Below are 27,852 nucleotides of genomic sequence, written 5' to 3' on the forward strand. Positions count from 1 at the left end.
TGAACTATATTCTATTTGCAATTACTTTACATGCAGTAAAGTGATTTTTTCCCTGAGAATGAGATCTAAAGTATTAATAGATTAAATCGAAATGAAGGAATTTTTTAAAACAATTATTAATTTATATGAGCCATTTTGAAGAAAGCATTAGAAATATGTTAAAGCTTATTTCAAAAGGGATCATAATAGAAAAATAATTTGACTTAATTTCTATATAATAAAGGCTAAAATTTTTAAATTGCCTGAAACTGGCACTGAGCTCTTCATTAAAGCAGGTATCATGTGGGTGGACGTTTTGATAGCCCTGTTTAGAGTGCTACAGTCTTATAAGGGTTCTCTATTTATGAAGTTCCTCAAGGTTCCCCATGTTAAAGATGTCCAAGTGACTTTTTATTTTCTATGTTCTATTATACCACTATGCATTTTTATAATACTCACTGGACACAAAACGAATGTTAAACTAGGTTTGCATTTCTCTAGAGAATGACAAGATCTATGCTTTCTTTTTTCTAACATAGGAATAAATTTTTCATCAACTAGTATGCGCTATGTTCCCAGTTATTTCATCACTCAACAAAGCCACAACTGCATGAAAGGGCTTTAAGGCTGGGACTTTTGGGGGTGAATAACAGCCTGATTGTGTTTGGGTACACCAAGTTTTTAGTGAACCATATTTGAAGTCCTACAATCATATATATATTTATATTTTTTCTTTATTGAATAAATAGAATTTTTTATGACTGCCAAAAAGTACACTATTCTGAGCAAACAAAATTATTACCTTATCTGTCTTCTGCTTCCCAGAAAATTTCCTTTAAATTTTGTTCTAAACCTTGATTGTTCTCTTGATCATTTGGCCCCAAACACGAAGTGCTTGGCAATATCACCTGCCTGTTCCAATGAGAAAATCAAGAACACACTGTGTGTTTAATACCCCTTAGAGATCAGTGAGAGCTAGACGCACATTTAGAAATGGTCTATTTTGCACCATAATTCACAGGCAAGGAACATGAGGGTCAAAGATTTTAGTTGCTTAAATCCGCAGAGTTCTTCTGTAGCAAAGCTAGGATCAGAATTTAGGTTTTTACACATGAAAAAATGCTCATCACTGGCCATCAGAGAAATGCAAATCAAAACCACAATGAGATACCATCTCATGCCAGTTAAAATGGCAATCATTAAAAAGTTAGGAAACAACAGGTGCTGGAGAGGATGTAGAGAAATAGGAACACTTTTGCACTGTTGGTGGGACTGCAAACTAGTTCAATCATTGTGGAAGACAGTGTGGCGATTCCTCAAGGATCTAAAACTAGAAATACCATTTGACCCAGCCATCCCATTACTGGGTATATACCCAAAGGATTATAAATCATGCTGCTATAAAGATACATGCACACGTATGTTTATTGTGGCACTATTCACAATAGCAAAGACTTGGAACCAACCCAAATGTCCATCAATGATAGACTGGATTAAGAAAATGTGGCACATATACACCATGGAATATAAGCAGTCATAAAAAAGGATGAGTTCATGTCCTTTGTAGGGACATGGATGAAGCTAGAAACCATCATTCTCAGCAAACTATTGCAAGGACAAAAAACCAAACACCACATGTTCTTACTCATAGGTGGGAATTGAACAATGAGAACACGTGGACACAGGAAGGGGAACATCACACACTGGGGCCTGTTGTGGGGTGGGGGGAGCAGGGAGGGATAGCATTAGGAGATATACCTAATGCAAATGACGAGTTAATGGGTGCAGCACACCAACATGGCACATGTATACACATGTAACAAACCTGCACGTTGTGCACATGTACCCTAGAACTTAAAGTATAATAAAAAAAAATCCTTCCTGAAAAAAAAATAATTTTGGTCTTTAGCTCCTCCAAATAGTAACATTTTAAGAGGAGTAATACAGAATACTCCAATTCTTTAAAACAAGTGCTCCCTTCTCTATGAATACAAGATTGAGAATGGGCTCAAAAGCATGACATTTTATAAAATTAGTGTTCCACTATTTTAATGAGCAATATTTAGGATTTCAATTTACTTGCATAAAGGTACATGATAACCTCAACAAAAAGCCTACATTTACCCAATTAAAAAGGATTCAGATGGCCCTAGGTTTCTCAGGGCAACATCAATGGAGGGCCGTTTATCTCATCTATGTTATCTCTAAATGCAAATATGTATATTAGACATATAAAGGCATATCCATCATTAGAAATTTAAAACAAAAGTGAAGATTGGTTGTAATTTATTTTCAGTAACATGCACAGCCAATGTCATATAATTTAAATATCAATTATACTCTGATTTCAAATATGTCTGTTAATGTTATTAAAATAACCATGTAATCTTTGCACTGTATATGGAGTCTGTTTGAGCCAACCTGCAAAGTTTCAGATCGGTGGAAAAGGAAATATTTCTCCATGTGTCCACACATGAAAAGGAATATAGCACAATGAGAAGCCAGTACAGTCGACTGTAGAAAACTGCCTTAACTTGCTTTGATTACTATCCTTCCATAAAACGAACCACTATTCTTCAATGGGATGTTTAATCAGTGTATATTAATGGTGGTTAAATATTAACCACCATGATTATTTTTTCTCTTGAGTTGGAGAAACTGCATTTATTAAGAGCATTTTGAGTCAATATTTATATAAGAATAAGCATCCCCTATCTGCAAAAGTTTGAATGAGATAATCAGATTAAATTTATTACCTTTAGAGGAACTTAATGTCAAATTATACTTTAAGGAATTCCCACTAAAGCTAAGAAACAGGCAAGCAAATTCTGTTGTTTCCAGGTATTTAGTAGACATAATATACATTTTATTATTAGCATATAAACCATTAGCAATAAAAAAGAAATAAACGCACAAAACATTTGTTCCTGCAGTAATCATGTATGCTTTAGTAACCTTAAGATATGAGCTAGAAAAATTCATCTTTAAAGATCTAGATTCAGTACTTTTATGGAAGCTTGAAATACCATAACTAATGGATTGAAAAAACCAACAGCTGCTTCTCAACTAAGATTTATGATGTTATGATGTTGTTATTACATTAAAATTAAAGTAACTTCTAAGTTCTATTTAGAAATAATTCTTTTTGGTTTGCTATCAATGAAGAATTTAAATGAATTTATATTTGAGGTTGCTATATGTGTACACATATCTTAACGATGTTTTCCCCCCTTCCGACAGCTATCTGGAAATCTTGTTTGAAATATACAGATTTTTAATTATCTATTTTAAAACTGGAGTTGTGCTGAGCCTTTTATCCAGAGAATGCATATAAATAACTCTACGTATGATACCACTGTTAAAATGAGAGAAGCTTATTTCTTCATCAAATCTAGGCCGTAAGTTGCTAACGGCACTGGTGCCATTAGCATGAGGTGTTTTTCTAACCTGATCACATCATATATCACCTGGGCATTTTATGTATTACTGAATTCATACAAGTAAGAATTCATACAGAGAAACACACACACACACACGCACACACACGTATAGCAAAAATTCAAATCTCTTGAAATAGTTTTTATTCATTCACAATGATCCTTATGGCATGTAAAACACTCTGCTATATAATTTTGATTAAGCTAACCAACAATTTCTTATATTTAAAGAAATGGTATAGGCTTTTCTAATTCTGAGATTCTCTACGAGATGGTATCATTCCTCTAACTGATTTAATTTTTGCCTACAATGGATTAGAGTCAGAGCACAGAGGAATGAGACTCATCTGCCATGAAAAAGTCAGCTGTGGCCAGGCACAGTGGCTCATGCCAGCATTTTGGGAGGCTGAGGCAGGCGGATCACCTGAGGTCAAGAGTTTGGGACCAGCCTGGCCAACATGGAGAAACACCATCTCTATTAAAAGTACAAAAATTAGCTGGCGTGGTGGTGTGCACCTGTAATGCCAGCTACAAAGGAGGCTGAGGCAGGAGAATCGCTTGAACTCGGGAGGCAGAGGTTGCAGTGAGCCAAGATCACGCCACTGCACTCCATCCTGGGCGACAAGGGTGAGACTTCGTCAAAAAATAAAAAAGTCAGCTGCAACTGAGGACCAGCCCCTGTATCTTAGACTGCGCTCCTGACTTGTCTAGGAACATCCTGTTAAACCTGGGCCATCTTTCATGGTGTTCATAATCCATTTTGGGTTCTCAAAGTAAATCAGCATTTGTGCAATTATACGATGTATTGACATAGGTTTGAACAAAACCTATAATAGGTACTTTGTATATCCCTTTATAAGTCCTGGATGGGGTCTTTACAGTGCTCTATTGTTTATACTACTATATTTACAAGGCCTTTGATAAAATACAAGTTTAATACTTGGCTTTTGTGGTACATCAGTTAGTTTTCTTTTAAGTAATAAAGTACAATGCCATAATAATTTAGAATATTGACATATAAGACCAAAAATTACCCTCAAGAAAATGTTTAATGGAAATGAAGAAAATAATTATATTTAACATTTAGACAATACAAAACAATTAGTTTCATTGAAAAGTTTCCAGTTAACTAAAAGTGCCAAAATAGCCATTTGTATTCTATCATTTAATTAATTAACAAACTAAAATATGACTTTATGAAATACTACTTTTTAAGGTATAATACAGTGGTTGGCATATTTTAGCTTAGGTTTCTAAGAAGAAATCTTAGAAATAATACTAGCAGCCAGGGCCCATCCTTGCTGATAGAAAAGTACTTACCCACGGTAGCTACATTCATTCTTGCAGCACAGCAGATGACCAACTGGTAAATCATTCACTCCAGGATGTGAAGTCAGAAGCCAAAAGGTCTTCTTTTATTTTATTTTGATCATGTTATTATTGGAGAAAGCCCAGCTCAGCAGTCCTGTAATTATAACTTCTTTCTATTTTTTCTCTCTTGATCTGTTGATAATGACAATGGCAGTTAATGATCAAATTTGATTTATGTTCCACATCAAGTATTCCCTCACTCTGTTGAGCATCATCTTCTTCAAATAATTTACCTCTCTCAAATCTGTCCCGCACCCCCCACCAAAATATCAGAGGAAGGTGCAAGAAAAAGCAAGTGTGACATGTCACAACTAGATTTCAGGTTTCCATAATGTCTGCAACCAACGTACGGAAAAGGGGCAATTTCTTACAGCCTGCCTTTGCCATGGTCTCTGGAGATGCCTGATCACTGCACTGACAGCTCCTAACTTTTTCTTGAGTGCAGTTGTTGCAGATCTTCTGCTTTGGTGATTTTGCTATACTCTGATTAGTTCCAAGAGTTTTTTTGTAGATTCTTTGGGATTTTCTAGGTAGAAAGTCATGATATCTGTAAATCAAATTAGTTTTATTTCTTTTAAAATCTTAGTAACTTTTATGTTTTCTTGTCATATTCACTAGTGTTTCCAGTCAACATTGAATAAGAGTGGTAAGAGAGGATGTCCTTAAGTATGATGTTAGTTACAGGTTTTTATAGATGTTCTTTATCAAGTTGAGGAAGTTTCCTCTGTTACTAGTTTTCTGACAGTTTTTAAAAATTATCATGAACACACATTAGATTTTTGTCAAATGTTATTTCTGCATCAATTGATATAATTATATTATTTTTCTTCTTTTGCCTGTGGATGTGGTGGATTCACTGATTGATTTTTGAATTTTGAAAGAGCCATATATACCTACAACAAATCCCACGTCTTGTGTGGGATTCTTTTTATCCATTGTTAGATTAAACTTATTAGTGTTGTGTTGAGGATTTTTGTAATCATATTCATGAGAGATATTGGTTTTTAGTTTTCATTTCTTGTAATACTTTTACCTGGATTTAGTATTAGCGTAATTCTGACCCAAGAGAATAAGTTTAAAAAGAGTTCTCTCTGCTTCTATTTTCTGGAAGAGATTGTGGAGAATGGCTATTTTTTCCCCTTTAAATGTTTGGTAAATTTATCAATGAAATCATCTGGGCCTTGTGTTTTCTTTTTTGGAAAGTTGTTAATTATTGGTTCAATATCTCTAACAGATAAAGGGCTTTTCAGGTTTTCTATTTCTGCTTGTGTGAGTTTTGGTAACTTGTCTTTCAAGGAATTGATCTATTTCATTCAAGTTATCAAATTTGTGAGCTTAGAGTTTCTTTCATTTCTAATATTAGTAATTTGTGTCTTCTCTCTTTTCTTGGTTATCCTGGCTAGAGGTATATCAATTTTATTGATCTACTCAGAGAGCAAGCTTTTGATCTCATTGATTTTCTCTAGTATTTTCCTGTTTTCAATGTCATTGATTTACATTCTCATTTTTAAGTTTTCTTTTATTCTGCTTGCTATAGGCTTAAATCACTTTTCTTTCTCTAGTTTCCTAAGGTGACAACTTAGGATGATTTTAGATTTTTTTCTTTCTAATATATGCATTTAATGCTATAAATTTTCCTCTACACACTATTTTTCTACATCCCACAGATTTTGATAAGTTACATTTGTAATTTCATATTTTTCAAAATATCTAAAAATCCTTATTGAGATTTTTTTTGATCTACATGTTCTTTAGAAGTGTGCTGTTCAATCTACAAATATTTCTGGATTTTTGAGCTTTGTTATTAATTTCTTGTTTCGTTCCATTGTGGTCTGAAAACCTGCTTTTGTATAATTATTATTCCTTTAAATTTTTAATGTATGATGTATGGCCAAGAATGTGGTCTATCTTGGAAAATGTTCCATGTGAGCATGAGAAGAATGTGTATTTTGCTGTTGTTGGATGGAATATTCTATGTGTCAATTAGATGAAGTAGATTGATAGTGCTGTTTAGGTCATGTATTTCCTAATTTTTGACAGTTAGTAATCCAATTTTTTTAACTTCTCTATTCTCCTTCCTTATATTGTATATATTCTTACTTTGGTTATATGTCTAAACACAACTTTCTTTCCCCCTACCTCGACCCCTGTTGTGAATAATTCCAGCTTCCTCTAGAACTCTTTGCACCATAGTGCACTTAGGGGGTGATGTTCACATAGAAGATGAAAAGTTACTGATCGACTGAAATGTACTAGGGTGATCCCTTCAAATCAGTAAGGAAGCTGAGGTATTCCAGCACACCTCAGGAGTGCTGGTTTGAAAGGCTGGCTGGTGTCTAGTACTGGTCTCTGGGAATTTTATTACCAGAGACTTGTATTGGTTCTTCTAAAACATGGTCATTGTATTAGCTTCCTAGGGCTGCCATAACAAAGCACCACAAACAGGGTGGCTTAAAACAACAGAAATTTATTCTTTCATGGTTCAGAAGGCTAGAAATCCAAAAGTCCAAAGTCTAAGCCAAAACAACCATTCTCTCTCCAAGGGCTTTAGGGAAGAATCTTTCCTCACTTCTTTTAGCTTCCAGCGATTGCAATCTCTGGTGCACCGTGGCTTATAGCAGCTGCATTACTCCAATCTCTGCCTCTGTTGTCATGTGTCATGTACTGCCTCCTCCCTGTGTGTCTCCTCTGTGTCTCTGTGTCTGCCATGGCCTCCTTTTAAAGACACCAGGACATGGATTTAGGGTCCACCTTGACACTACTGAACCCAGTAGGGTCCTCTTACTGGGTAACAAAAATTGTCATGTAGAAACATTTATTGTGGCCTCTAACTTCTTCTCGGGGAGTTCCCTAGAAACGTTTCCAGAATCCATAGGAAATTCACACAGACCCGGAAGCTGAAAGCCAAAGCTGACACTCAGCGTCCTCACCGTGTTGTGTAGCCAGTTTATCCATTCCAGTTTTACATATCCCCAGTCACCACTCCTAAGTGGAACATAGCACACAAATCTTTCAGCTTTCCATAGACCCTATTTTCTCACCAGAAATTATGTTCTTTGGGTGGGGAAGCATTCTTATTTAATCTACTAACCCAGACCAGAATGTGATAAGAAATACCATTACTCTTGTAAGAGTAATAGAAACGAATAAAAATGCATTTTAAAAGGCACCTTCTGGAGCTGCATTCACTTGAATCAAAGGCTGGCCCTGCAGGGTTGGCACAGCAGCAGCTTCTAGAGGAGCGGCTCTGGAGCAAATGGGCATATTCACCTTTCTGACCCTGCCAAGTAAGTCGTTTCCTACCTTGTCTGCATTTCCAGCTGACTCTGTTTTCCAACAGCTTGTTTGTGTGGGGGTGTGCATAATACTTATTACAAAGAGAGGTGGCTGTCTGCCATCATTAGCACAATATGTGTTGGAGACAATTTGCCATGGATAAAGTATGTCCCTTTATATTTCACTGATTTTTTTTTATACTCAAAAGATTTTATTGCATTTTTAAAAAATGCATACATAAGATAAAAATACCATTTAGTAGATGCTTGGATCAATGAAGTTCTGGTAAAAAGAACTGTTGTTGAATGGGACAAAGGAAAAAGATGATTTCATTTTATTACCTAGTTCTGGAGCTGCCATTTTACAAGTATTGATGTTTAGGTGCATTCTAAATGGAAAAAGAGCCATGGCAAGGAGCCATGAGAATACAGATAGAAAACTTCATGTTATGTAACTATTATTGTTCTGGTTTAAAGAAAAATTGGATTTGATCTATTTTTTTTCATCTACTCTTATGGTTAAAATATATTTTGATTTCACCCAGTTTTTATTGTGCTAATTGGGAATACACACACATTCTTGTCTATACAATTATTTCTACACTCTTGCTCTTTAAGGAAGATAGGAAGTTAATTTTACGGTACAAAAAGGAGGATCCAATGAATCCGATTTGCCATGTCCTGGGTTACACAAATGAAACTGCTGTTGAACGGAAGGAAGAGTGAGCCGGCCAAACGCTCCAACTCTCAACACAAAGCCTTGTTCACCCTGAGGAGTGTCATGCCTCCAACCTGCACTGATGCTCAGACGGTTCGTGATGTTATACAAACTCTCACCATCAAAAGGAATAGTGCTGTGGAGATTCATGGAAAAAGGCCCAAATCACAGCTGTGTGCTTCCTGTTTTTGAGGTTGAATTTATGCACAACTGATAACATTCAAATCTCATCTCCTGTGATGAGCACAGAGAAAATGAATTGTTTTTGCTTTAAAAAGGACACTTACATTTAAGTCAGTGCAAATCTTTTAGCTTTCCAATGCAACTCAAGATTCCGCTTATTATAAATGGAAAACAGTCTGTCATGCTTTGGCATTTACATTGACACAATATCAGAGCATACTGGAAGGAGATATTTTATTTTGTTTCAACTAACTTATTTCATGGCTGCACTTAAAATGCTGTGCATACAACAGGAGTGTCAAAAGCTTCAGATGGTAATTTTTAGTAAGAAATGGTCATGAATAAAGACAAACATAAAGCAGAACAAAATAAGATATTCTTTCCTTTCTTCATTTGGAATTCAAATACTCTTAAGTTCTTGGATTTGGCTTACTTTATATTTACAAGTTTGTATGAAATTCTGGTTTCAAATAAGATCTGTTCACAGCTCAGATTACTGAGCCCCAGCTACAATTAAATATTGATCATTTACGTAGTGTTCTAAAGAAGTACATAAATTCTGGTTTTGACAGTTTTGATTTAGTCATAGAGAGTGGAGGCATCCAGTTCCTCATACCCGATGATGATTTATGCCTAAGTACATATGTTTTAAAATGTTGGAACACTTTAAAATGTTGGAACAATACTGATCCAGGAACAACAATCCTGGACCTTTCCTCTTTCCTCCCTACTCTTATTTTAGTCCGTGGAGCCAGCATCTGTTTTTTAAATTCAAATTTTCAATCAGGGTCTAGCCCAGAGGGTCTGGAGGGTTCTCACACAAGTTTTGCAGATGAGGTGAGAGATTTTCATGCGTGCTTCATTGTTAGGGCCTGATTTGGATTGACTCCTGTCTATAAGAAGGGAGAATCATCTTTGTCTTTTTACATTTCCCCTCTCCTCTCTCTAAAAAGGGGAGAAAAACAAGCTAGGTTTATCTTTGTTTACCTTTGGCAACAATTCAATTCAAAAGAGCTTACTGAGTGTGACTGTCTTAGGTACTGGCAATACAATGACAACAGGGCTGTCGTGGATCCTGCTGATAAGATTCTTACAGCCTAGCCAGAGGAGACAGATGCTCAAACCTGCGATTCGGACCATCTACTCTGGACTTGATGGGTCAGGAGGCTTCCAGGGGAAGTCGTGTCTCAGCAGAACTGGAACATAAGCAAGAGTTAAGTCACATGAAGACAGGGTGGTGAAGATAGTAAGAGAGTTATAGGAAGAAAGGGCTGGAGAGAAGAGCATGATATGTTAAAACCCTGAAGTTAAATGTTACTTTGCTAGGGTTTGGGGGTAATAGGAGGAGATCAAACAGAGGGCGGAGAGGGGAGGCCAGGTTGTAAAGGGCCTATGAACTACTTAAGGAAATATAAATTTGAGCAAAGCAGTTAGAAGGGTCTTGTAGTCATCTATTTTAAGTACGTGTCTTGATTATGAGTGATAGAGGTTACCATTATTGATTAATATAGCTAAAAAATTTTCTGCATCTTGTTCAAATATTTTAAATATCATAGAATATTCAGAGATTCAAATGTACAGATTCCTACTGTAAAGTTCTCTTGGAATTGAGTGTGAAAAACTACCACCAAATATTTATACATCCTTTTATTGGAAAATCAAAGCTGGAAAACTCAATGATTTTGCCTTGTGAAACCTTAAAAACATTTTGTTTTGCAGTTCTTCGAAGTATCAAGTATTTATAATTTGTTTAAGAGTTTAGAAGTTTTAAAAAGTTTTCTGGTGAAAATCTTGAGGTTAATTTTCACCAGAAAACCTGCTAGACAAATTCTAAAAGAGCTGTAACACATATAATTTTTAGGCTTTCTTCTCATTTTAGTTTTCTTGTTGAAAATGTTTTGATATTACTAACCATTCAGGATTTTCTCTAGAAGTAAATGGCTATAAATTATGTATATACCTTAAAATAGAAACAACACTTAAATTTCCTAGGTCTTACACTTTTAACCAGTAACTGCAATTGATACTTTCATAAGAAGAATTATTTGCTCAAGACAGAAATCCAAGCAGAAAGGAAAATCACACTTAAGTTTTTGAAATTAAAACATAACCAGAAGAATAACTGAATAATTATTCTTTACTGCTGTGGGAGTCAATCAATAGCCCAGATGAATAGGTAGATGGATAGGTACACAGAAAGCTATCTGTACTATATCTTGAATATCAGCATAGTACTCTTTTCTGATCTTTGTGCTCCCCACCCCCACCTTTCTCTCTCTCTCTCTCTCAAAATGGATTTTCCATGCTTTTTTCCATCATAACCATGGATGCATATGTATCTCACTCTGCTCCCCAAAGAGTTAACATGAACAAGCATGCAATAGAGAAAGCAAACCAGGAATTCCCATGCCCTAACAACCCCAACACACAAATTCAACCATGTTGACAAAATGGGAAGGGAGATCCTGCCAAATTAATAAGAAAGAGAAAGTGGGAAGAGAGACAATTTGTTACTGGATCTCACCTGCCTTCTTTGGACATGAATAGGTTTTTACTCTTTAGCTTCAACATGGGCAATAGCAGTTAGGCAAGATTCACACATTATTTGAAATTGGACAAAAAGGATACAAGAGGCCGGGTATGGTGGCTCATACCTGTAATCCTGGCACTTTGGGAGGCTGAGGCCCAGCCTGGCCAACATGGTGAAACCTGGTTTCTACTAAAAACATAAACATTAGGTAGGCATGCCTGTAATCCTAGCTACTCAGGAGGCTGAAGCAGGAGAATTGCTTGAACTCGGAGGTGGAGGTTGCAGTGAGCCACTGCACTGGGCAAGAGAGCAAGACTCTTTCTCAAAAAAAAAAAAGATAGTTAAGAGAAATTCCCTAGGATGCTGTGTATACAAGCTTTTAATGTGGTTCTATCAAAATTTAGAAGGAAACTGAGATTTAGTTTTTTAATTAAATTGGATACGCAGCACAAGAAAGTATATGCCAACTTTTTACTTGACTACACATTTCACATCTTCAGATAACATTCAGTAACTTTGTAATAACAACTTGAATACATTACATTTAAATATTTTGATTATTTGTAGACAATCTTCCAGCAACATAATTAATTTCTTCCCTTCATCAAAAATCTGTAATGAATTATTCTTTCAACTAAAGATTTTCCTCAGCATAATAAGACTACATTTAAAATCTAAAAAACAAATGCTTCCCTACTTCATGCTTATTTTTAAAAGGAAGCCAAAAAATGATCTTTTCTGAATAAAGTGTTTCAGAAAGGCATAGAATACTTCAATATTATAGTAATAATTATTATAAAAGGATATAATTCATCTCATACCATTCTATTACACGTTTCCCCCTAGAACAAACAAAATGTATCCTCCTGAGTTTAATTTCAAGTCTTTGAAAAGAAAGCAGTCTTAAGAAATTAGATAGGAATTTAAGCTCTAATTCATAAAACATCACTTTCCCCCATGGAACTAGTTGAAAATTACATATTAACAGCACTCCTTTAATTTAATTCTAAGAAACAGCATCTAAAAAAAAGAAATAGTGAGCAGGAGGCTGGTCTGATGACAAATTACATTAAACAACATCATTATCCTTAGCCCTCATAGAGTGTTTTCCATTTTCCAGATGTTTAAAAAGACACAAAATGAAAACTCTCAATTGCCCAAGAGGTAGATGATGAACTAATTTTCCAGACCGGAAACTGAGGCAATGAGATGCTTTGCCATAGAGTATAAAAATGGTCATCAGCAGAATCAAGATTAGAAGCAGAAACACCTGGTTACACATTGCTGCTCAAAACACATTAATAGAATGTCAGGAATAATGTTGGTTCTTTCTTGCAACCTGTGTTCCATCTTGCTGTATGACATGCAGAGCTGACAAAAGATGGAAACTCTATTTAAAGTTGATGGCACGTCTATCCTCCAATGTCAAACCCGTGAGAGCAACATGAGGAATGATTATTTACAGTGACATCATCAGACTCAGGAATGTAGTCTATGTTGAAATTACACAGAATGCATTTCAGTAACAAGATCAAGACATGGAAAGCAAAATTAAAGGACAGGTAATGCAAAAATACAACATCAATTCAATAGTTCTACTGGTATTCCCTACAAAGGGATGTTTTAAAATACAATTAAAAATAAATTATCGAACAACTGTATTTGAAATTTAGCACATCTGTATGCCGATGTCAGCCTTCATCTGCACACCCTTAAATTAGGAGGGAATAGGCATAGAATAATTTTGCTGCATATTATGTTGAAAATATCTCTTTCTAGAGTACAAAAACACGTTCTTATCCACTAGAGATAATTTACCAAGCTTCTCAAATATATTAAACACTCAAGAAAATTTGATTATTTCACCTAGCAGTGGTATTAGCCAAACAAGTATGGTGATGAGACTGGAGATACACTTGGTGGGAGATGCTTTGCAGGAGGTGCAGGAAGATAAACAGCGGCATTGTTCTTTAGGCACATGAGAATGATGTCCATTGGTGCCAACACCACAGTCATTGTGTGAGTAGCCAGTACATTAGGGACACACTAACATAGACGACACACAGGGTTATCCAGTTTATTCTTGTGATTGGCGGCCTGCAGTTACCTGTCACGTGGAGGATGACATTGGAAGAGAGAGCGCCGCTAGAGTTTTGGGCCCAAGCCACATAGAGGCCTGCATCTGCCTTGCATACCTTTGGAATGAACACCGAATGCCTTGTCTCCTTGTGCAAAACCTGTAAGTGCCCATCTGCAGACAGTTTCTGGCCCTTCTTGTACCTGAAGCAGAGAGGCAGTTTTTAAAGTCAGGATTGCTGTTTATTCACATTATTTCCAAGTTCTAATAATGGTTGCAAATAGGCCCATTAGCACTGCAATATTCTCTTAGGATTAGTACGAACCTTGTAGCCACAACAAATTTCAGTGGGGCTCTTTATCATTTTTTCTTTAGTAGGCTAGAGTGCAGTAGCAGAATCAGAAATCATTGCAGCCTCAAAATCCTGGGATCAAGCAATCCTCCCACCTCAGGCTCTCAAGTAGCTGGGACTACAGGCGCTTACCACCATGTGCAGGCTAAGTTTTTTACTTTTTATTTTTTATTTTTTTTAAGAGACAGTGTCTCGCCGTGTTACCCAGGCTGGTCTTGAACTCCTGGTTTCAAGCAATCTGCCTGCCTCAGCCTCCTGAGTAGCTGGTATTATGGGCTGTTTATCTTTCAAGCAGAAGTTGGCAACTGGTGGCGAGAGAATTGCTTTGACTGGCTCAGACAATGTTTTTGGAAAACTGACTTTTTTGAAATCCTTTAAAAATTGTAATATTGCATATGAAAATTCAGATATCCAGCTATACCTAAAAACAAAAACAAAACAGACCATCTGGTCACACTAGGCCACCATTTGCTCATAGTAACAATTACCTAGGGTGTGAAATGGCACCCTCATGTTGTCCAGCTTTGTTCTTCTTGCCACTCTAGAACAGCAGCTGTGACTCCTTATAAATTGTATGGGAGTGAGACTCATCTACCCCATCATATTCATACCACAGTATCCACAGGACAATACAGATGTGCTGTTTTAGAGGACTGTACTTAACATCACCTCCTGATGAGATCACTTCATTTAATTTTTTTGAAGCAATTTCATGAGAAGAAAATGACTAATTATAAAAGGTATTTATGCAACTGGGTTATGACTATTAATAACATATTTCTAAAAGTTTCCTATGAACATGAGTGCTTAACTGCATGGTTTTATAAAGCAAATAATTTGTTTATTTTGTATATCTGAGATTCTTGTTTATTTATTTATACCCACAATCTATCACTCAGGGGTGATGACAAATCTGAATTGTTTTCTGTTCCCATTGCCTAAGTGATAACTTTGCCTTTTCTTGGGTGTCCTAAGAATGTATGATATACTGAAAGCTTGTCAGTTATTAATTGAGCACAGTTGTAAATCTGAAGGCAAAACATTTGTTTACAACATTGCAATATTCTTCAACAACACGTATGTAGCAGTGGTTCTTTAACCACACACATACTAACCAAATTATTAATATTTACTATGTGGACAAAAACAAGAAACACATCTGACAACTTTTTTCTTTGGAGTGAACTGAGATTTAATAATGAATTAAATATCTTTAAAATTCATAAATATGACACTCTTGATTTGTAAAAAACATGCAATAAAGACAATAAAACAAAAAGCAAAAGTGACTGCACTAATATAGCACAAGTGCAGTTTTTTTAAATAATTTGAGAAACCAAAGTTTTCTCATAAGTTCCTTAGATAACTGGTTCATATTTCAAGTACCATCAATGGGCACACACAATAATTGAAACTGATCATTTAATATCTACTGAAACATTGTGATCAATAAATGCTATTTTACTTTATCTTAGTTTATAAGTATAAACTGGCTCTCACAGATTTGTAACTTTGTCCTCAATTAAATTTACTTAAGGATGAGAATTTTCTAAATGTTTGAAAGTAACCCACATATTGAGAAAGAACTGCTTTTGTTACCAATAGTAGGTGATACAAAACCAGCATTCTACAGTTTGCTTTTACTGAAACAAATAGGCGAAAAAATAATGATGTCTCCAGAGTGAAATCATATCGTTTACAGCTCAGTTATTATACTACCTTTCAAAAATGAGTTTATTGCCTGTCACCTAGAGCAACTGTGACAGAAATATTTTTATTCCACCTCTCACATTGAAAAAATTTGTAAAAAGAAATCCTAGTAAAACAAAATGTTACAAAGATGACATGTGTGACTCTGTTGGAAAGAGGAAAAAGATGAAAGAGGTAAATGAGAGAAAAGGGAAACAGAAACAAATTCTTATATTTTCAATTGCATTAAGGTAGTTAAAGCAAGCAGATGCCATGCTTATATGGAAACAGACAACAGAAAATAATTTCAACCCACAATCTTTAGAAATGTGGAATGTTAAACACAGAAAAAAACAAGCACAACCAACCTACAGTGCTTTGGAAATTTGTTAAATTATTAGTACTTTATATGGTTATCTTTTATTTTTCTTAAAGGTATTAACTATGCTGTTGCTAAAATGAGAGGGGTCTGATGTGAGATTGAATCATGCAGAGTTGCAGTGTCATAGAATATTAATCAGCTAGCCCTAAACCTTTCAGTTAGTGCTCACAGAATGATTTTTCTCTGTGACTGAATTTGTTTCCATTTATGGCTTGTCATTATAGGCTACCCACCATGTCAGTGTAGGCTCTGGAAATCCTGTTACTTCAACTTCCAAAGTCACTGGAGAACCTTCCATGACAGTTACATTAGACAGGAGCCTGGAGAAATTAGGTGCCTGGTCAGCTAGGCTGACCATGCTGCTCTTTGCTGACATGCTTTTAATCTCTTCTCGAGGAACCATTTGCCTCTGATAGCCCCTGCTGGTGCCTGATTGAAACCTGAGGCCGGAAAATGCATCAGGGGAAGCATGCAGCCTATCTTGGGTTTTAGTGAAGTTATTATCAGCATGCATTTTCTCCTGTGTTTCTAGCAAACCGCCCTTAGCCTGAGGGTGCTGCTGTAAAGCTCTCTCATGCACTTCACTCATCATGCTCTCTGGATGTTCAGCACTGATTCTGTGTAAGGCAGTACTCTTTTCCACGAATCCTCCGGAGGTTAGTGGGGGCTCAGCTTTGAGTTGGAGGTAAGGCCTCTCAAAATGACTTGAAAATGTTTCTCTCTTATCATTGCATGCATCCGCAAATGCAACAGGTGGTGGAAGAACAGATTCCTGGGCATCCCCTGGGCTGCTGGTCCCAGCCTGCACCCCATAGCTGCTTATGTGAAGGCTGAGGGAGGAGCTGACAGGCTCTTCCACCTCCATGTCAGATGGTGCAAGGGGGGACTCAGGGCTTCCTGGGAGAGGAGGCAAGGAGATGTCATCAGGTGAGACACACTCATATTCTTCCCCTGAGAGCATGTCTTCAGGCAGGAGCAGGCCCTGGACGCCACCCTCCTTGTCAGTGGACAACTTCAGATCTTGCGGTAGCCGCTCTTCCCCTGTTCCATTGATGCCTAAAAGATCTGCCACCTGCGCCTGCCCCTTGAAGAAAGAAAAGCCAAATCAGCCTTATTCATTCATTTTTCTTTTTCCAGTTTCAATTATAGTAAAACTCAACTTCAGGGGGTTAAAACTTAGGGGGCTGGAGCAAGAATTACAGATGGAAAACCATTTGTCTGTCGATCCTGAGCACAGTCCCACTTCTCATGACTAAGGAATCATTATAAAGACCTCAAGTTCTGAGTAAAATGTGATAGACCTTGTGAACAGAAGAGAGAAAGCCCTAGTTTCCATCTGTAGTGAAGGGGTTGGACTGGATCAACATCTTTCAAACCATGATCTGGGGAGTCTTCTCAAACAGCAAAGTCAGCTTAGGTCTGGCTTGTCTACACACACATGTATAAACACACAGATGCTGATCATCAGAGACTCCCTTGTTAGGTGATTCCTTGGACTCTCACGGAATAACCTGTCCTTTCTCTCAAGAAAGCCATTTTTTTTAAAAATAAATTATAGTGAAATATACATAAAATGTACCACTTCAACCATGTTTAAGTGTATGGTTCAGTGGCATTAAGTGCATTCACATTGAGTTTAACTATCACTGCCATCCATCTCCAGAACTTTTTTATCTTTCCAATTGAAACTCTGTATCCACTGAACACTAACCCCCTAATCTTCTGTCTTCCCCCTGACTCAGCCTCTGGCAACCACCATTCTATTCTCTTGCTCTATGCATTTGACCCCTCTATGTACCTCATATAGAGAAAGCAATTCTTCATGACTAGTTTTATTTTCTTGAAGTCCCTTAGTTTATTCTTGCATTGAAAAAATATTTATTGAGCACCTACTGCTATACACTAGGAACCATGCTAGTATTAGAGGCATAATTTGGTGAATACAAGTAGATCAGTCTCTGCAGTTGAGGAGGTGATATCCTAGTGGAGGAGGTAGATATTAATGGAACAATCAGACATGATGGCCTTTCCCGAGAGAGCACATCGAGATACAATAGGAAAGCACCTGCCACTTGTTTCTGCTCCAATCTGAGTGTAGTCCTGCTGGGAGCGATGAGCAGCAGTACTTCTTTCTCTGCTTCCACTGTCCTAGTCTAATCCACATCCATCTCTGGTTTAAGAAGAGGTTCAAATGTCCCTGCTGTGTAGACTCAAAAGAACATTGAAGCTGAAAAGCGATCTTATCTATCCCCACCTGCTTGTTTTATATCTCCTTTCTGTGCCGTTCCTCAGCATTTTGGGTGCCTTCTTACTTAGTATGTACTGGTTTTTGTCCTGTAGTAACTGATGCATATAGGAAAGTCACATCTTGCCTTGCCTTTGAGTTTTTCACTTTAGCCCATAGTCTTGCTCTTGATACACATTTTGTAAGTGATTTTTAAGAAAATAAGGCCAGGCGCGGTGGCTCACACCTGTAATCCCAGCACTTTGGGAGGCCAAGATAGGCAGATCACGAGATCGGGAGATAGAGACCATCCTGGCTAACATGGTGAAACCCCGTCTCTACTAAAAATGCAAAAAATTAGCCCGGCATGGTGGTGTGCACCTGCAGTCCCAGCTACTCAGGAGGCTGAGGCAGGAGAATCTCTTGAATCCAGGAGGCAAAAGTTGCAGTGAGCCGAGATTGCACCACTGCACTCAATCCTGGGCAACAGAGTGAGACTCTGACTCAAAAAAAAAAAAAAAAAAAAATTAGCTAGGTGTGGTGATGGGTGCCTGCAATCCTAGCTACTTTGGGAGGCTGAAGCAGGAGAATCTCTTGAACTCAGGCAGAGGTTGCAGTGAGCCGAGATCGAGATCGTGCCATTGTATCCCAGCCTGGGCAACAAGAGTGAAACTTTGTCTCCAAAAAAAAAAAAAAAAAAAAAATGTGTTTTCAGGTTGAAGAGTCGAAGCAATGTTGCTTCTACTATCCCACAGAGATTATCTCTCCTCAGAGAAACATTAACCCAGCTTAGCAAAAGTGGTTTCCTTCAGCCATTTACTAAAAGTTTAAATTCTGAGTCTAAAACCCAGATGTTCTTAGAAGCTCCTCTCATTAAAAAGAATACTAAATTACTAATTGCCCCTCCCTCTTTTGGCTGTCGTGCCACAGTTTAGCTCCGTCTCTCTCTCTCTCCATCTCTTCATGAAAGTAGAATGCTTATTTTCCTTCTTATAGGGACTTTGATCAACCACCTATTCAGTCTAAGAATCTCTACTACAACATTTTGGCAGCCTCTATTTGAACACTTTTTCTGAAAGAGTACTTTGAGAATGTGTGCCTTACTTATGTTAAGAATATCTTCCTATATGTAGCAAAGATCTACCTTCCTGCAATTTCCACCAATGGATCTGAATTGGCCTCCTGGAGCTACACAAAAAGTCCAGCTGCTCTCCAACTTTAATAGCTCTTTGCCTGTTTGGATAATTGGTCCTATAACCTGTCTAAGCCTCTTTCTCTGTACCAGACACTCTCAGGTCTTCTTTCGCCTCAACTCTCTCTCATCATCTTGGTCATTTCTGGGAGGTCCCACTCCTACTGGGCCACAAGGTCCTTCATAGAAGAGCAGGGACATTTGTTGACTTGTTGGCCTTCCAGGGGCAGACAATGACAACTCCTTAATGACTTCTTCAGGTAACCTATGACTCTCCACAGAAGAATAATGTTTTACAATTGTCTGAAAATTTACAACAAGCTTAGGAGAGAAACTTGAATAAAAGTCCAGACCCGTCTCCCAACTCCTCAATCCCTGCTGGGGAGGAATTTATTTCCTAATTGAGAGTTTGGAAGAAGGAACTAAGCATACTCAGATCTGTCTCTATGAGGCCCTCACTTTTGGATTTGCCTTTCATGAAATGCATGGGTTCAGGTTGGCTCTAAGGCACGAAAATCCCCGGGAGGTGAAGTCTGTGGTTGTCTAGATGGGCACCCAAGTGGACTAAGTACATATTTAATCTATTTAAATCGGGCATGAAGTTTAGGGAAACCCACTAGAAAAGTCCAAGCCATCCAGCTTTAACTGGTTCCTGACTCCTGTATCTTACTTTCAGCTGGTGCCAAACACATGAAAGGAATCCAAGGCTATCATTTTTTCACTTCTAACAATTCCTAAAATAGAAAAAGTACTTTCCTCAAAAAATAACACTACCCAAAAATTTCTACTATCAATAAGAGGGACAGAGTTTTCTCAAATCTTTTTCTGGAACCATTTAACTTCCCATTAAACATGTTTGTTTCTAGAGTTGTTTACTTTCCAGATGGTAAGTAATCAGTGCAATCATCATCTTCTTGACTTATATGATACGTTTTTATGAAGGTGATTGTATTAGTTCATTTTTTTAAATAAAAATCACATGGGACCATTGACCCATGCTGAATTTGTAGTCAACTAAAATGTCCTACCTCCTCTGTCCATTAATGCTATTGATGAAAATGTTGAACACTGCAGTGTTTAGAACAAAGTTAGATATCTCCACAAGACAGATTGTCTCCAAAGTTGATGTTGATGAACTACTTAACACTCTTGAGTACAATTATAACTTGTCCAAACCCTCATTCAGTACACATTTCTCCACTTATCTTAGGAGAGCATCATAAGTGTGTTTATCAAATGACATCTTGAAACCATAATAAATTATGCCTATGGCACTAACCTAGAATTACTCATTAAATAATCATTTCAGGAAGCAAGATAAGGTGAGTTTAATATATATGCAAGTGGTTTTCTGAGTAAATCCACTTGGCTCTTGGCACTTCTGCTTTTATTCTTAAATGCAAAATTGAATGCATTAAATTATCGCAGGTACCGCAAAACTATGTACATCTATTATGTATAATATAAAAAAATTAAAAAAATTAAAAATGCAATTTTCAGTTTTTAAGTCATTATGGAATTTTATGGAAACATTATTTTATTTTATTTTTATTTTTATTTTTGAGATGGAGTTTCACTCTTGTTGCCAAGACTGGAGCGCAATGGCGCAATCTCGGCTCACTGCAACCTGCATCTCCCAAGTTCAGATGATTCTCCTGCCTCAGCCTCCCAGATAACTGGGATTACAGGCACCAGCCACCATGCCCAGCTAGTTTTTGTATTTTTAGTAGAGACGGGGTTTCACCATGTTGGCCAGGCTGGTCTTGAACTCCTGGCTTCAGGCGATCCATGCGCCTGGGCCTCCCAAAGTGCTGGGATTACAGGCATAAGCCACAGCACCCAGCCAGAAAAGTTATTTTAAAACTCACTGAGCTATATTTTCTAGAACTGTCTAGTTTTCAACTATGAAAATGCTATCCAAACATTCACATATACTAATTATTTGTTAATATTTTTTCACCATAAAACCATGTTTGTTATTACAAAAAAAAAATGTGTGTGTGTTATTTACCCAGAAAAGGTTAAATAAATCTATGGTTTTCAGTACAGACAGGGCATATTTACATCAGTCTAATGAGTTCTGGCAAAATAGCTGGGAAACTCTGATCTAATTCACCAAAACATAGCTCAACTCTCAATCTGCTTTTCTTATATCAAATTGAGAGGCTGATCTTTGTCTTTTTGTTGATTCCTTTTTCTTTTCCCACCTTCTAAATATATGAATGGCCTGCAGTCTTATCTTTAAGTTCTCTAATTGTCTCTACATTCCTTGCCCCTCAAACATCTTACCCACTTACATATCTAGTAAACAATTAGCTTTTAATTAATACTAAATCTATAGCTTCAAGTCTTATCTCTGTCAGGACTTCTGAACTTTCATTTCTGCTGATGGGCATAATCCCTTGAATTTAAATCATTGCCCTATAGGCAGAAAAAGTGTCTGGAAGGGAGAATACCGTGATATTCCTACATCCATTCAACTAAGTGGGCACAACCAATCCTCAAAGTCCATAGAGCAGGGAACTACATATGTGGTAAATTTGAAGGAACACCACAAGATTTTATCTTTCAAAATACCTCCATAACAGATAGCCTTACTTTAGGGCAAATAAGATTTAATGAAAGTAAGTAGGAAGAACACAAAGGAAGATATTAAGCATAGAACTTGGTCTGTAAAAGGCATTTGTAGAGAATGCCCTTAGTGGCGGCTTTAGACAAAAAGGGGTAATATGGTTATATGGTATTTTGGGGCACTTTAGGTGGACAAGGTAAAAGAAAAGGGAACAGAGAGGTGGTGAAGAAGAACATTAATTCTCTTCCCAATTTTTTTCAAGGCAAGTGTTTCAGGAACATCTTCCTGTACCTGCCAGGTGATCATGGTTAGTGTGTGTCTGTGTGTGTGTGTGTGTGTGTGTTGAGGGTAGAGGGGGGGTGCAGGGACCCTCCTCACCCAGTCTGATAAGAGCACTCCACTGAATTCTTTGGTGCAAAAATATTTCCATGCTATTGCTTATAAACAGATAAATATGAAGAGGGGAAAAGTTTGTCATTACAAACTTTACAAAATGCTTATGTATATGCAACAGTTCCTGGGAGCTCCCATTTTGGTCTTGTGGGAAAAGTGTATGGCTAAAATTCAGAAGAATTGGGGTGACTGCCAGTTCTTACATTACTTTCTGTAATTTTTGGAGGACAATATATTCAATCTCTTTTGGCCTCAGTTTCCTCAACTGTAAAATGATATTTGATTAAATCCCTTCTAGCACTAAAATTCTGTAACTCTAAATGCTGGCATCAAAAGCCATCATCTTCTACCGAATAGTTCCATGACTTTAGGTGAGCCTGTTAATACTGTGTGCTTCCGTTTAACCTTAGGAGTTTTCACAGCTTCGGTGTTCACGTTGGGAATAAAACACCATCACTAATCTGTTAGCAGTGCTACATGTGTTGCATTTAGTGAATTGCCTAATTCCACCTGCTGCATTTTTGGGTCTGAAAAGTAAGAAGTACTTTGCTATCTCCAGGAAAAAAAAATCCCTGTGTTGAATATATTCTTGTAGTAGTTCAGTGGAACTATTCTTTCTGACTCAAATAATTTCCTCAGGAAGCCCACCATCATTTAAGGGTATCAGAATTGACTGCAATAATACCAGGACAAGCTTTTCACTTGGTGCTTCCTATCTGCCCACATGGGGTTGTGGAGAATCATTACATCTGATCTACATATAAATAATACAGACAATAAGAGGGTAAAAGTGATTGAGCTACTTAAAAGTGAAGATTACTGCCACCCTTTCATTTTGCTGTCTACACCAATTGCACCAGGACATGACATGATGTTAATAAGAATTCTTGACAGCTGTAATTGTAGACCTTCACTTACACCCGAAATGACTGATGCTCTATCCTTTTAGTTTATATTAGAATAAAAGTGATTTTTCCATGAAGGTAAATCTTGCTTGTTTTTTAATTTAAAGGAATCTGTTTCTTCTAACAAGAAAATAAAAGCAAGAAAAACTACTTTTACTAAGTATAAATTATTTTTGTTTGCTTTGGTAGCAATAACTTTTGTTTCTGAGTTCTTAGTAAGTGTGTCTAGTTCACAATGTAGGAAACTGTGCAGAACTAAATAAAATAAATGATCGGATGTTGGATTTAGTAACCCTTAGAAAGCTTTTTAAGAAAATGTGGTGCATTTAAGGCTATTCTTTATTATATCGACCAGTCATTCTCAACTGAAGTGATTTTAGTATAATAGATGCTACTGGCATCTAGTGAGCAAGGCCAGGAATACTGCTAAACTCCTACAATGCATAGGACAGCTCCCCACAATAGAGAATTCTCTGGCCAAAATGTCAACAGTGCTGTGGTTGAGAAACCCTGATTTAGACCAATCAGAGTAATGTAAGACCATTTGATATAAGAGTAACATCCAGCAAAATGACCAAAGTTTGGCAGCCTTCCTTTGCCTCAGAGAGGAATCTGGGTTTAAGTGGCTCAAGACCCTACCACAAAAAAAGACAGTTTGCTTAACACTACTTGCTGCCTGCTGGTTGTATAACTGCACCAGGCCTTGACAGAGATTAACCTGTGGAAAAGGACCTATAAGAAAGCTGAAAGAACCATATTGACTTCAAGGAAAGATAAATCTTCTCCATGAAATAACTGGAGAGGGTTTTTGTTTTCAACTCTCATGTCACAAGAAGTATATTTTATTAATTTGAGCACAGTTGAGAATAATGTTGACTTTGATTGTTCCTTCAGCTCCTCGGGAGAGAAACATTGGGAGCAGGCAACTTGGCAAAGCAAAAAGTCAAAAGCTAATTATAGTCCAGCAGCTATGAATAGAGAGTGAGCAACTTATGCTGAAAAACCATCATGATGTTGTGATTTAAATAACACTTTCAAAATCATGATACATTTGCATTTTTGTGAGTATCTGTAGTCGTTACATGCTTTAATTTATCAGTAAGTGCATAAGTTTTATGATAATTTAAATATTTCTCTAAATACCTTAGTATTTATATTTCAGCTGGATTCTATGGTTTGGTAAATATGCCTGGAAATATCATCTTAGAGGTAGAGTCTGTGGGAACAAGATACTATCTAATTTCATGTATTAAGGTTTGCTAATGGGTTGTGTAAAACAATAAAAATCATGGCTTGGCAATAGGATAAGAAGGGGGAAGTAAAATTTGAAGTTGGACTGGATATAAAAAGACAATGGAAAAGGCAGCTAGAGATGGGAAAATCAAGTGGTTTGGGGTGACATGGCATTTAAATGGCTGTCCCAATGCTACTGTGAAATGTCATGGTTTCAGTACTCGACAGTGAGAAGCTCAGAGGAAACAGCATGGCAGAGAGAAGGAACACCAAGTGAGGAGCAAAAGGAAGCAAGGGAGGAGGAAACTCACATTGCATTTACATTGGGAAATTCTATTTGGATAGATAAGAAAGCTGCAATTCACTTTTATTTTGCAATGGACAATGACTTTAACCTCAAAGCAAAAGTACTGAATAGCTGAGGTTAAGTAGTTTTCTTTACCTTATTCCTTTCTTCATTGAATATTGTCTGCTTATTTTTTTCTGGTTCCTTTAGCAAGTCAATGTAATCATCATGGAAGTCTTCCAAATTCGGATTCATCTTTAAAACGTCTCCCTGCTGTACAAAGCAACAGTTAGTGAGAGCCTGAGCCAGGAAAGTTGGAGAACAGTGCCATACACTAACTACTTGGAAGAAAACATAGACCACTTGCAACCTTTCAGCAAATATATTCCACGAGAGACTGGTGTACTCCCATGATGTGATTTATAAAATTATCCCTCCCAGCTCACAGTTTCCCTCCTGCCTCATTCCTTTGATAGAGTTCATTGCCAGTAAAAATTGGTTGTTGAAAGGCCCAGCAGGAAAAAAGTAATCATTATAATAGGATGCTTCTGCAGGAACATTCTCTAGAGAAAGGCATCATTATGCATGGCAGTGTAAACCATTAGGAGAGTCTGGGGAGCAGCAGTGAGGTAGAAATGATTAAAGGTCTCTAGGGGAGAAGAAAGTAGGAAATCCAGAGAATCTACACAAGCAAAATACTGGGGAGACTCTTGAAAAGAGGAATAAAATATCACTGAGTACAGTAAAGAAAAACAGCAATTGAGAACACAAGATGCTTCATGTGGTTGAAGATATTTTGTTCCCTGCATTTCATGGGGCTCAGTTTTAGTCATGGAGGTAGTGAGGGTTTGCAAAGTGCTGTGGAGTCAGTGCGAGAGCGAGAAGACTTTGTAAAGGTGGAAAGAACCACTGGTATCCCACGTGATAGAACACACCAGTTTAGAATGATAATTATACTGCAATGGAAGAGTCTCTATTCCACCTGGAATAAAATCCTTAGATGAGTCTTAAACAAACACGCATGCTCATCAAAATGCATATGGGACATTGGCTCGGAGGATTCAGGGAGACCCACTACTGGGGAGATTCTGCTTTCAGTCCCAACTCTAAACTGAACTGGTTTGTGCTGCTCAATGAGTCACTCTGCTTTGGTATGCAGCTGATATCTTATTCCAAAATATCAGCTGGTGTGGAAAGAATGCTAGATTTTGAATTAGATCTAAATTCAAATTTCAGATCTACCACTATTGACTATTGGGGCCCATGTAAAGCATTTTTACCCTCTTTGGACTTTTCCTTTCACCTCTACACAGAAAACATTTGCCTTCTTTTCGTCTCAACATTATTTGGAAATCACTGGAGATAATGTATATGAACGTCCTTTGTAAGTCTCAAATTGCTATACATTAGAAAGGATTTCTATCACTATTTCAGCCTTGACAGGAATTGCTGAGCCCACTTTCTATAACTTTGAAAGGAGAGCCATAGCATCAACATTTATATTTAATAACATAAAAAATAGACATTTGCTCTCCTCATACAAACACCTGTAAAGTGCTGGTAAGCATTCTTTGCCCAGTGTTTGTTGCGGCTGTAACTCATAAAGATAGTGCTGATGCCTATTTCTCTTGCCAGAGAGACCCTTTCTCATTTCTACATCCACCCAAATTAAACATCTTCAAGCACTGAAAGATAGTTCTTCTCTGTACCAATCCATTGGGCATTTACTACAAATGCCAAAACTCTTTCTGGAGTACCTGCTTTAAAAAGCAAAGCAGGCCAGGTGTGGTGGCTCACACCTGTAACCCCAGCATTTTGAGAGGCCAAGGAAGAAAGATCACTTGAGCCCAGGAGTTTGAGACCAGCTTGGGCAACATAGTGAGACCTCAACTTTACAAAAAAATCAAAACGTTAGCCGAGTGTGGTGGTGCATGCCTGTGGTCCCAGCTACTTGGGAGGCTGAAGTTGGAGGACTGCTTGAGCCTGGGAAGTCGAGGCTGCAGTGAGCCATGATAACATCACTACACTCCAGCCTGGGCAACAGAGCAACACACTGTCTCTAAATAAATAAATCAATAAATAAATACAAGGCAAAGCATAGTGTTAAATATTGCGTGGGACACTAAATTTAGCAGCGCCAGAGGGTTTCCTTAAGTATAATCAAGTAGAGAGGGTTGGGATGGCAACAGTAGTTATATGTGATGTAATTATATGTAGTAGTTATATGTATGATTATACTAGTGTTATAGCCTGAATGTTTATGTTCCCCCAAAGTTTATGTGTTAAAATCCACATCCTTAAGGCGATGGTATTAGGAGATGATGCCTTTGGGAAGTGATTAGGTCATGAGGGTAAAGCCCTCATGAATAGGATTAGTGCCCTTAGAAAAGAGGCCTGAGAGATACCCCTCATTCTTTTACCATGTAAGGTTAGAGTGAGTAGACAGCTACCAGGAAGTCCTCACTAGACACCAAATCTGCCAGCATCTTGATCTTGAACTTCCAGCCTCCAGAACTATGAGAAACAACTGTCTGTTTTTTATAAGGCATCTTGTCTATGGCATTTGGCATAGCAGCTAGGATGGACTAAGACAGGTAGAAAGGCACACAAGTGGCATGGGAGATCAGGGAGGGAGTGATATAGCTAAGGAAAGGATTTATGGGGGAGGCAGCATTTGGGTTTGGCTCTGAGAGACGGTAAGATTTTGAAAAACAGAGACAGAAGGTCATGTCCTTGAAGTAAAGGTTTAGAAGTGGGAAATCCCAGGGAGCATAGTAGATCAGTGGGACACACACCTACAGTGAATGCAGAAGCACAATGGTTTGGAAAGGTGACCAGCTTCAGAACATTGAAAGGCCTTGAACTGGAACTTGACTTGGTAAGGAAGAGTTTGTAGTAGAGTGTTGTGAATGTGAAGATGACACTAGCAGAACTATTTAGGAAGGGTAATCTAGCTGGGAGTGTAATTAGGGGACTCCTGACTACTGCAAAAGAGAATCCAAGTGACAGGTTGAGCGTGAGAAAAAGAGAATGCAAACCTGACTACACTGAGTG

The 27,852-nt window shown here is 37.5% G+C and overlaps 1 protein-coding gene and 1 pseudogene across 2 annotated transcripts in view; both read right to left on the reverse strand.

The window, feature by feature from the left end:
* Nucleotides 1-810: 810 nt before the first annotated feature.
* The window catches only part of CCDC141 (coiled-coil domain containing 141), a 238,239-nt gene continuing 211,197 nt past the window's right edge, over nucleotides 811-27,852 (reverse strand). Inside the window, exons 22-28 of one of the 2 annotated variants that reach the window (XM_055289881.2) lie at nucleotides 24,955-25,071; nucleotides 16,227-17,077; nucleotides 13,601-13,773; nucleotides 11,618-11,810; nucleotides 9,951-10,159; nucleotides 4,737-4,919; nucleotides 811-891 (exon numbers count right to left, since the gene is read on the reverse strand). In XM_055289881.2, the coding sequence (XP_055145856.1) occupies nucleotides 11,728-11,810; nucleotides 13,601-13,773; nucleotides 16,227-17,077; nucleotides 24,955-25,071 (1,224 nt within the window). In that variant the 3' untranslated portion in view covers nucleotides 811-891; nucleotides 4,737-4,919; nucleotides 9,951-10,159; nucleotides 11,618-11,727. Of the gene's footprint in view, nucleotides 892-4,736; nucleotides 4,920-9,950; nucleotides 10,160-11,617; nucleotides 11,811-11,854; nucleotides 13,774-16,226; nucleotides 17,078-24,954; nucleotides 25,072-27,852 lie in introns of those variants that run through there. The other variant, XM_055289880.2, reaches the window with a different exon arrangement.
* LOC129488962 (uncharacterized) lies at nucleotides 10,756-10,813 on the reverse strand (annotated as a pseudogene).

Source organism: Symphalangus syndactylus, chromosome 8 (assembly GCF_028878055.3).
Source record: "Symphalangus syndactylus isolate Jambi chromosome 8, NHGRI_mSymSyn1-v2.1_pri, whole genome shotgun sequence".
NCBI lineage: Eukaryota > Metazoa > Chordata > Mammalia > Primates > Hylobatidae > Symphalangus > Symphalangus syndactylus.